Source organism: Oncorhynchus gorbuscha, linkage group LG06, assembly GCF_021184085.1.
Source record: "Oncorhynchus gorbuscha isolate QuinsamMale2020 ecotype Even-year linkage group LG06, OgorEven_v1.0, whole genome shotgun sequence".
NCBI lineage: Eukaryota > Metazoa > Chordata > Actinopteri > Salmoniformes > Salmonidae > Oncorhynchus > Oncorhynchus gorbuscha.
This window is the reverse complement of record NC_060178.1, coordinates 45,216,039-45,227,299: the sequence shown is the minus strand read 5'-3', so window position 1 is coordinate 45,227,299 and position 11,261 is coordinate 45,216,039. Positions and strand designations below refer to the sequence as shown.

The 11,261-nt window shown below is 43.8% G+C and overlaps 1 protein-coding gene across 2 annotated transcripts; it reads left to right on the top strand.

The window, feature by feature from the left end:
• Nucleotides 1-3,485: 3,485 nt before the first annotated feature.
• On the top strand, nucleotides 3,486-8,716 carry LOC124037152 (thrombopoietin receptor-like). 2 transcript variants are annotated; one of them, XM_046351815.1, is made up of 12 exons: nucleotides 3,486-3,697; nucleotides 4,256-4,376; nucleotides 4,519-4,694; nucleotides 4,896-5,047; nucleotides 5,290-5,455; nucleotides 5,568-5,679; nucleotides 5,863-5,966; nucleotides 6,240-6,382; nucleotides 6,573-6,732; nucleotides 6,822-6,900; nucleotides 7,025-7,112; nucleotides 7,290-8,716. In XM_046351815.1, the coding sequence occupies exons 1-12, from the start codon at nucleotides 3,595-3,597 to the stop codon at nucleotides 7,788-7,790; spliced, it is 1,905 nt and encodes a 634-aa protein (XP_046207771.1). In that variant the 5' UTR covers nucleotides 3,486-3,594; the 3' UTR covers nucleotides 7,791-8,716. The 2 variants fall into 2 exon arrangements, with proteins under 2 accessions (XP_046207771.1, XP_046207770.1); XM_046351814.1 differs by having other exon boundaries at nucleotides 3,489-3,697; nucleotides 5,806-5,966.
• The last annotated feature ends 2,545 nt before the right edge of the window (nucleotides 8,717-11,261 follow it).

Sequence of the window (11,261 nt, the reverse complement as noted above, 5' to 3'; positions counted from 1 at the left end):
CTTCCTGACAGCAGAACACACACACATACCGTAGATGGACACACACACGCACGCACACGCACGCACGCACGCACGCACACACACGCCTGTTTTACCAAACAATTGATTCCCATTCAAACCTCACCTTCACCCTGAACCTAACTCCTAACCCTTAACCCTAACGGTGAATGTGCTTAAAGATGGCGGCTCCCATGTACTTACCACAAATGCCTAGTTTGCTAAGTTCGCCATATTCTACATTGCTCTCCATTAGCACAGAATACATTATCCAATTTATAGCTCCAAGGTGGAGTCAGTAAAAAAACAAAAATGAAAAAGTAGATTGTGCTGATTTACTGGCACACTGAACCAGAGCATTGTAGTTTAACTCTGTGGGTAGTGCTAAAACGATGACATATCTGAATTCCTCCATCTTGATGTACCTTTGCCATTCTAACCCTAACTGTAACCCTAAAATAGCCTTTTTCCTTGTATAACCCTTCAAAAGGTCACCACGAATTTTCCTTGTTTTACTGTTCTTAGGACTTCTGTCCTCACAAGGATAGTCAACCCATAAACACTATAACATAAACTGGACCTCAGACAGTGCACCCAGGAGAAACGCACAGCTGTATTCTACTATCGACACAGATGGAGAAATGCACAGCTGTATTCTACTATCGACACAGATGGAGAAACGCACAGCTGTATTCTACTATCGACACAGATGGAGAAACGCACAGCTGTATTCTACTATCGACACAGATGGAGAAACGCACAGCTGTATTCTACTATCGACACAGATGGAGAAACGCACAGCTGTATTCTACTATCGACACAGATGGAGAAACGCACAGCTGTATTCTACTATCGACACAGATGGAGAAACGCACAGCTGTATTCTACTATCGACACAGATGGAGAAACGCACAGCTGTATTCTACTATCGACACAGATGGAGAAACGCACAGCTGTATTCTACTATCGACACAGATGGAGAAACGCACAGCTGTATTCTACTATCGACACAGATGGAGAAACGCACAGCTGTATTCTACTATCGACACAGATGGAGAAACGCACAGCTGTATTCTACTATCGACACAGATGGAGAAACGCACAGCTGTATTCTACTATCGACACAGATGGAGAAACGCACAGCTGTATTCTACTATCGACACAGATGGAGAAACGCACAGCTGTATTCTACTATCGACACAGATGGAGAAACGCACAGCTGTATTCTACTATCGACACAGATGGAGAAACGCACAGCTGTATTCTACTATCGACACAGATGGAGAAACGCACAGCTGTATTCTACTATCGACACAGATGGAGAAACGCACAGCTGTATTCTACTATCGACACAGACGCCCCTATCGAACTGTTTAACATTTCAGCCCTTCTACCAGGAAATAGGAACTGAAAAAGGATGCAACTTCTATAGAAGCACCCCTGTCTATCATCCCTGTCTGCGGTCCTCTTTGAGGCGATGCTCCAGCTGGTCCTATGGACCTAGCTGTCTCCGGTCAACTGACCAATAGATTAGTTGGAAGAGATAGTTGCTGAATTGTGGTCACAATGTGTTGACACAGTGCCTTCAGAACGTATTCACACCCCTTGACCCTTTTCCACATATTGTTGTCTTACAGCCTGAATTTGAAATGGATTACATAGAGATGTTGTGTCACTGGCCTACACACAATAGCCCATAATGTCAACGTGGAATTATGTTTTTAGAAATGTTTACAAATGAATAAAAAAATGAAAAGTTGAAATGTCTTGAGTCAGTAAGTATTCAACCTGTCTGTTATGGTAAGCCTAAATACGTTCAGGAGTACAAATGTGCTTAAGAAGTCACATAACATGTTGCATGGACTCACTTTGTGTGCAATAATAGTGTTTGACATGATTTTGGAATGACTTCCTCATCTTTGTACCCCACACATACAATTATCTGTAAGGCTCCTCAGTTAAGCAGTGAATTTCAAACACAAGCTGTGTTCGAATAGCCCTATTAAAATACTGTATACTACATACAGAATGAGAATATACAACATACTATATACTATTAGTTCATTTTAGTAGTGTTAATTTAACAACCGGTATCCTTTCAGTTGAGTGTACTAGCGTTATGTCTGTCTACCAGAAGTTGATGCTGTTGCTATGCAACCTTTTTTGCTAGCATGACAAATTACTAGCTAGACATTTTACAACTTTGGGTATATTTCGTAAATTCAATTTGGTGTGCCAGAGTGCGCTCTGGGTGTTCGTAAATTCAGAGCGTTGTCAGGGTCTACAAAGATACAGACCTCCTTCCTAACTCAGTTTCTGCTCAGGGATTTCACTATGAAGCCAATGGTGACATTAAAATAGTCACAGAGTTTAACGGCTGTGATAGGAGAAAACTGAGGATGGCTCAACAACACTGTAGATACTCCACAATACTAACCTAAATAACAGAGTGAAAAGAAGGAAGCCTGTACAGAATAAAAATAGGTTAAAAAAACATGCATCCTGTTTGCAAAAAGGCACTAAACTAATAATGAAACAAACGTGGCTAACCAATTAACTTTAAGGCCCTGAATACAAAGTTTTATGTTTGGGGCAAATCCAATACAACACATTACTAAGTAACGCTTTCAATGTTTTCAAGCGTATTGGTGGCTGCATCATGTTATCGGTATGCTTGTAATCATTAAGGACTGGGGAGTTTTTCAAGATAAAAAAGAAACAGAATGGAGCTAAGAACAGGCAAAATTCAAGAGGTAAACCTTCCACCAGACAACGGAGTTGCTTAACAAGTAGGCAGTGAATATTCCTGAGTGGCCAAGTTAACATTTGATTTAAATCTACTTAGAAATCTATCGCAAGACCTGTTGTTGTCTAGCAATGCTCAACAACTCATTTGACAGAGCTAGAAACATTTTGAAAATAATAATGCGTGGAAAGCTCTTAGATACTTACAGAGAAAGACGAGCTGTAATCTGTGCCACGGGTGCTTCTACAAAGTATTGCCTCAGGGGTGTGAATACTTATGTTAATTCGATATTTCTGTATTTCATTTTCAATACATTTGCACACACTTCTAAAAACATATTGTCACTTCGTCATTATGGTGTATTGTGTGTAGATGGGTGAGAAAACAATGATTTGACCCATTTTGAATTCAGGCTGTAACACAACACCATGTAAAGAAGTCAAGGGGTGTGAATACTTTCTGGAGGCCCTGCATGAGTCATATAACTGACTTTTTCTGCAGACTCTGAATAAAGGATGACATGTTCAAAGATTTCCATTTGATCTTAGATGTTTGGTGAGAGAGTTTAGAGTAGCCATAATGGCTTATAGTGTAAGAGAGGTATGTAATTGAGTGTGTGAAAAATATAAGTTTACAATGTGTGTCAGAGGCCAACCTCTCTTTCACCCCCATCTGGGTGCCGGACTGGCTCAATCCACACAACACACACTTCCTGTAGCATGAGGACCTGTCAGATAGGGCCTCCCCTCATTACTAACCCCCAGACCACACAACACACTGACACTCTCGGACATAGAAGTTAATGGATAGTGATGGGGTAGGTTAGACATACCTGTCTGGATGTAAATGTCATGGATCTCAATCTCTGCATCTGGCTCTGGACCATATTATGCTGGGTGGATGTTCTGGGGCAGGGGACCAGGGATGGGGCTGTCCCTCATCTGTCAAAGAAAGGTATGACATTGGAGCACCTGTTTTTATCTTAAACAACAAAATAGATAACAATAGTAAACTGTCCACCAGTATGTACAATATCTGAAATAGTGTCACTTGTCAGAGCTACCCAAATCAAGGCAATAATGTTGATCCTCTCACAGCTGTCCCTTGTTCTCTGCTGAGGATTTATGCCAATTTGTCTGTTAAGCACTGATATGACATGTTCACAGACAAGTGCATCAGTAGACGAAAGGAAATGTAGAACTTTCAAAATACAGAAAGTGTCACAGTAAACCACAGAAAAACGCATCATACTGTGACACTTTCTGTATTTTTGAAAGTTCTACATTTTGAAAACTTGATTGCTGACATGCAAAACGTTTTGGTACTTTATCAACAGTGGACTAATGAAACAAATACCGAATTATTGTTTTTTGAGTAGTATTTTCCTTTAACGACCTGGGGAATTCTATGTTAACGTGTCATACTAGGTGTTCTACATTACACGCGTCATTTTTATGACACGGTATATTTCATGAAACCCATCCTATCGGTGTGTACTACACTCCATAACAGATGTTCTGATGTTGGCGGATGATGCAGATCCAAAGTGTTTTACCAGGACTCAGTATGACTTCACCTGTTTCTGGGAGATGCCAGACAACAAGTCTTGTGACTTCTTCTATAGTAACGATGAGTATGTTCAGTGTATTCTGGTCATTCACAAAACAACAATCATTTCAGCAAGAAATGAAATACACTAACAGTTGAAGTGGACCTGACACTACACTCCATTCTGCCAGTCACCGATGCCAGTCATATTCTCTCTGTCTCTTCAGTCGGGAGGAGAAGAGGTGTAATCTGATTCTCCAGAGGACAGAGGAAGGGAAAGTCCTCCATGTCTGCTCCTTCCCTCCCTCTGATGTCTTCCTGTTCACCTTCACACACATCAGAGTGATGGAGGGCGGCTCCAACTACTCACTATACGCACGCACGGTCAGCGTCGAGGACCAGGGTGAGAGAGAGAGCGAGAGAGAGAGAGAGCAAGAGAGCGAGAGAGAGCGCAAGAGAGAGAGAGAGAGAGAGAGAGAGAGAGAGAGAGAGAGAATGCTAATTTTTTGGTTGTTTGAAATTTAATGTTCTTACTTTCCAGTAGTGGCGTATCTTTTCGGCTTCATTCTTTCTTCTCTCTTATTTCTCCTCCGCCTCTCCTCAGTTCTCCTGGATCCTCCTGTGAATGTATCCCTTCACCCGACAGGGCAGACTGGGCAGTTCCAGGTGGAGTGGCACACACCCAGAGAGTGGGAGAACAACATGCAGTATGGGATACGTTACTCCTCCCAGAGCCTGAGGGAGAGAACTGAACTGGTAGGCCGACTGAAACTCGAAATCAACACCAATTCAACCAGTCAGATTAGCTGCAATTGGAAAAAGAAAGATGAAAGTTTGGTAAAAAAAAAAATCTAGTATGACTGGGACATTCACTATTAGTTTGTCTACTCAACTTGATGGTTGGCTACAGGGCATCCATTTGTGTCAGAAAGTCATCCTCACCCAAACCCCATGCTGGTGTGGAACTCCTATGATATCTGTACCCTCCCTGTCCCCAGATAAAGCCAGTGAGGTCCCAAATCCACAGCCTGGTCTCTCTGGCGCCAGGGGAGGTGGTCAGCGTCCAGCTGAGGGTCAAACCCAACGGCTACAGCGAGAAAGAGACCAGTGGTCATTGGAGCGACTGGTCGGTCCCCAAAACTGCCATGGTTCCTCAGAGTGCAGGTCTGTGGTAGTAGTATTGCTGTAAATCTGTAAATGTGGTGTAGAGACACTAAATATGGTCACTTTACATTACTGAGTTAGGTGATGGAGTTTTACTATAATTTTTCCCCAGCTGATATCTCATTGTTGTGCCACACTTCTGACCTGCAAAACATCACCTGCCAATGGAATGGGCAGGCCTACAGAGATGATACCTACACCATATACTACAAGCTGGGACCCAGGTATTTACAAATTCATTTCTCCAAAGAGCTTAATGCAAAGCCTTCCTCAAAGTAATCTAAATGTAGTTTTACAGCCAAAACATGATCATTGGCTATTTAACCTCTCTTGTTGTGTATTCTCTGCAGTGAAAGTGAGGGCTGGAGAGAGTGTATGCAGAATGAGAACATCTCCTACCATTGCAGTTTCCATGGAGCAGAGTCCAGTGAGATACGGGTCAAACTCAGCGCTGGTTCTGCTACTCCCAGGCGGACCTTCTACACTGAGCCTTTCAGACTCAACAACAGCAGTGAGTCACACTGATAAAATACCAACTGGCAGCTGTGAAATCCTCCCTTCATTAAAAAAGGAGGCTACCGTCTACCGGTATTCTACGTTTCCATTGAGTAAAAAAATGGAAAGTGGTCGAGTCTCGCATGCCTCTTGCTGTTTTGCTGACAATGAAGTAAGATATTGATAATCATCTGTAACAGACAGTGCACTCTGTATTGCTGGACATGCACTAATCATCTCTGCAAAACTCCTGTTATGTCTCTCTCTCCTCTCCCTATGTTGCGGTCAGTTCAAACAGCCCCTCCTGGGAGGCTGAGGGGACAATGGGAGAAGGGCAGGCTGTGTCTGAAATGGGACACACCCTTATTGGCCCTGTCTGTCCACCTGATGTACCAGCACCGCTACCAGCCTCGAGAGGAGACTGTCTGGAAGGTACAGCATTATCTAAATGATCTTCTTCTGTTTACTTCATTCTGTTGTGTGGTAGAACCCTGCCTCTGTCCTTATAGCATGTAAACAGAGAACGACATGTTTTGTCACGAGTTTGTATTTTGCATTACAGTACACATACCAATCACCCACCAGTAACTGGGTGCAATTGTGTGTTGTCCTCTCTCCCTAGCTGGTGATCCTGCCGGGCCCAGAGACCAGTACCTGTCTGGACATTCAGACTGGAGTTCAGTACTATATCCAGGTCAGAGCCAGACCCAACGGGTCAGTCTACGCTGGCTACTGGAGCGACTGGTCACCCCGTCTCACTGTGGACATGCCCTCAGACATAGGTACAGTAAAACAATCACTTATTATGTTTAACTTCTGGAGATATCCTCCTTCTCAAACTCTTCGAGAATTCTTTAATGTAACTCAACAGGTGCCCTCATCTCCTGCATCCCTCTCATGATGCTCGTTGTATCAGTCGTCTTTATCTCCATGTTCTCCAGGTATCTCAGGTAAAATGCATTTTTTAACGTTTTGTTTCATAATAAAAAAATCTGTTTTTTTACCATGAATGTAGTATTCTTACCACCCTATTCATGAACATGTGTGCTGAAACATGTTATCTTCTTCCACCAGTAAGCTCAAACAGTATCTGTGGCCACCAGTCCCAAACCTTGACAAAGTACTCCACGGCTTCCTGACAGATATCAACGGACAGACTTGGGTAAAAACGTAATTCATTACAGTACACCGTGGATTAACGGACCTAGATCAATTGAAAGGGTCAAGATTTAACAATGAAATGTGTTCAATATGCAACACATTTAGTTTATCGTTGTGCGCACGCATTGGAAACCATTGGATCTGAGTATGTCTGTACGCTCCTGTGTGACCTCCATAGGACCCTCCCTTCAACATCAAGCAGTGTTCAGAGGAGACCCCAGCTTGTGTCGTGGAGATCATGTCTGAGAGGGAGGCTTCAGGCAGAGGGATGCTTCCTTTACTACTCTCCTCAGAGCAAGGCACTTCAGGCGGGGAGGAGGAGAGCCTGCCTACCCTGGTCCTGGAGGTCAGTCCAGACTACGTGACCCTGACCCCGGATGACGTCATCCCCCGTCTTGGAGGGAACGAGTACGTGTACGATGGGGAGGTGGGGGCGGAGTCTCAGAGCCTGTGGGTGGGGGGAGAGGAGGTGCTCCAGGTGAGGTGTCACTGCTCCTTTACTAGGTCCTCCAGCTTCCCATCATCCTCCAGTACCACGGACATCCTCAACCACTCCTACCTACTGCTGGCCGAGCAACCCATTAAGAGACTGGACTATCCAGGGCAGCAGGGCGCCCCCCAGGGCAGCAGGGTCTATGTCAACCTGGAGGACACAAGCTCAGCAAACACAAATGCCTGATTGGCACTCTGGCACAGCACAACACAACAAGGGCACACAAATTCATGAAAAGGACATGGATGAAACCAAGTACAAAATACAAGGGGGAGGCTTTAAATGTCAAATGTGCTATTCTCAAAACAAGGATGTATTTAGGATATTCAACTTTGCACAATGCTGGATGAAATATCTTTACGTGCCTAGGAAAAATGTAAGACACAGCTCAAGTGTGCTTGTGGATATAAAAGGTGCTTCAGAATGGACAGTTACAAAACATCAACACAATATCCATTACATCACTAATAAAACAGGCCATTGAATATGCCATTAATTTGTAGCATGTACAGTACATTGTAAAAAGGTGTGACTATTATTATAGATTTAGTTTGGGATTTGTGGGATAACATGCCGGGTGTACCCAAATCTGGATGAACCGAGAGGGACTTTGATATTTCCCTTGGACATACTCCAAATATGTATCTATTTTGCTTGTCTTATGCCTGGATGTACAGTATATGTCTATTGTTAACTTTTCACCCTACAAACGATGCTCTCTTCATTCTAGCCATGTCTGGAAAGCCACACCTGTGCGAGTAACGTGTTCAAGTAATGTACATGAAGAATGGAAAAGTAAACCTGCAAGTATTGTTAAATATCTTTCTGACTTTTGTATATTCAAACAAAAAAGAATACAGAAAATCATAAAACAAACAAGAGCAACATTAAAATGTTTGAATAAGGATAAATGAGGAAAGTTAAATGGTTAACTCTGATGAGGAACTCTAGTTCTCCCATCAACACAATGAGTCAAAGCCAGATCTAAATATCCTTCCAATAGTTTGTAACAAGGGTCATTTTCAGCAAACACACACAAAACCAAGTAAGTCATGCTCTCTTGTGTGCTTGGATTAGAACAGAATTCCATAATAAAATACGATGCCGTTTCCCTTTCAAATGCTTCCAAAAAAACGAATGGTGCTGACAACAATAACAACATTGAAAACAACATTGGTAAAATAAATATTAAAAACACAGGATCCTTGTCCTAAAAAAAACAGCCTCGGCCTTGAAGACAGCATCAAACCAAACTGTGAGCCTCTAAAAAAGCCACCATATCACCTTGTATATACGGTATGGTCAGATTCATTGACACAGTAAGGGGTGTCTGTGGGATTCATGTTCCCAGTCCTGAGTGGTACAGTAGTATTGGCTGTGGTCAAGGGCAGGCATGGGACTATGTGGTCCAACGGTTGACATGGAGAGTTTCAGTGTGAGAGAGGGATCTTGGTTCTCACAAAACAGTACATTGATCAATTGACAGAGATAGTGCTGATAGAGCCAGTTTCGTTTCCCCTATCTGTCTCAGGAACTGATATCCTTACAGTTTAATGCTTGACTGCAACTGAAACCTGGTGATACTGCAGCTCTCCTGAACTGAGATTTTTTTGTTGTTGTTATGTTAGGACCAACCTGGTCAGAAAACACAGAGTGGACCCCTGTCTGGACCCCTGGTGGTCTCTCTGTCGGCCTTGCGTGCGTAGAGCACGTCGTCCTGGCTGACGTCGAGTCTGACCCTCTGTAGTACGTCTAGATGGCTGGCCTCCAGCAGCAGCAGACAGCACGCCCTCGGGTTCTGACACGCGGCTAGACCCTTAGACACACTGATGGGCTGCGGGCCCTCCACACGAAACAACGCCTGGTGCTGCACTAACACCTAGAGGGAGGGTGGAGGACTTTAGATAAGGGAATCTCGGGGAAAATTCACAATGCAGGTAAAAGACGGAAAGATGTGTGTTGAGCAAGAGCTGTAGTTAGTCAATGTTGACCTCAGTAGGGTCTATACCTGTTGGAAGGTGATCGCCTCCAGTCACAGCCGCCTGAACTCAGCGATGACCGCCCTCAGGAAGAGCTGCTCCTACACCAATGCACACCGAACACACATCGATTTCACATACATCGACAGCTCTCTGGGCCAATGGGAACCAATTGACAGCTCTGTGAACTTCTCATCCAGGGCCTCCATCACATGATACCCACCAATCCTGTGGAGGGTGGGAGAGGGACAGCGGTCAGAGACAGACACACCACTCACCGATAGGTAAACACTTCACAGTATCACTGGCAGACCTTTCCAATCCATGGTTCCAATCGATGACATTAACTGATCAATCAAGAGGCAGGAAGAAAAGAAACCCAGAAGAACTGGAACGCAAGGACCTGAATTGTGCACCCCTTGGGATGGATAATAAAACAACAAAAAAAGGCCTACCTTTCTAGAGATGAGCTGCAGAGCATCCTCCTCAAAGGACTTGAACTTGTTCAGTCTGGACATGATGATCTGCTACAGCTGGACGGATGGAACGAGACAGAGACAGAGACAGAGACAGAGAGAGAGAGAGAGAGAGAGAGAGAGAGAGAGAGAGAGAGAGAGAGAGAGAGAGAGAGAGAGAGAGAGAGAGAGAGAGAGAGAGAGAGAGAGAGACACACACACATACAGTTTTAAGCACGGTAAGATGCAGTTAAACACACTCAAACACTTTCATCCACACTGCACACACTATTAGAGTTGCAATAATGCAAAATTACACTTCATAAGCAATACAGAAACAGAATATATAAAGTTGAAGACCTGTCAGAAGCTCATTAGTAAGCTCCTTAAAAAGTACAAATGCATATGAAATGAAGGTGGCGGCAGCGTAGCCTAGTGGTTAGAGTGTTGGACTAGTAACCGGAAGGTTGTGAGTTCAAACCCCCGAGCTGACAAGGTACAAATCTGTCGTTCTGCCCCTGAACAGGCAGTTAACCCACTGTTCCCAGGCCGTCATTGAAAATAAGAATATGTTCTTAACTGACTTGCCTGGTTAAATAAAGGTAAAAAAAAAAAAAAATGATTGCGTGATTGCGAGCCAGTATAACAGCGCCCTCATGTGGTGGTGGACATGGTGCCTCTTTGGCCAATCAAACAGGTTGTACATGACGTTCTGCTTCCTGGTCCACAGCAAGTCCAGCTAAGGAGTGGAACACAGGGTCAGTCATAGAAATGGAATGACTAGAGCAAGCATCCCCATTCAAGTCAAGTTGCAATGGGGTCCAAGAAATGTGTAGAGTAGAAATAATGAGACAAATATGGAATGGGCACAATTCTCTGTCTTGATATCTATTATCGGCATCTCCCACTTGGGGTCAACGATGGTCACAACCAAAATAAAAAGACATTCTCCTATCCTTACAGAGTCGAGACAGAGTCTCAGCCAATAGCACGGTGGTCTCCTTCTTGGGGGCGGGGTTACTGAAACTCTTTTCCAATAGGGCTGCAGTGTGGTCAGCGGTCGCCTTCTGGTCAGTTTCTGAAAGAGGAGACCCGATCAGGACTTACACTGATACACTATATATATATAAAAAGTATGTGGACACCTCTTCAAATTAGTGAATTTGGCTATTTCAGCCACACCCGTTGCTGACAGGAGTATAAAATCCAGCTCACAGCCATGC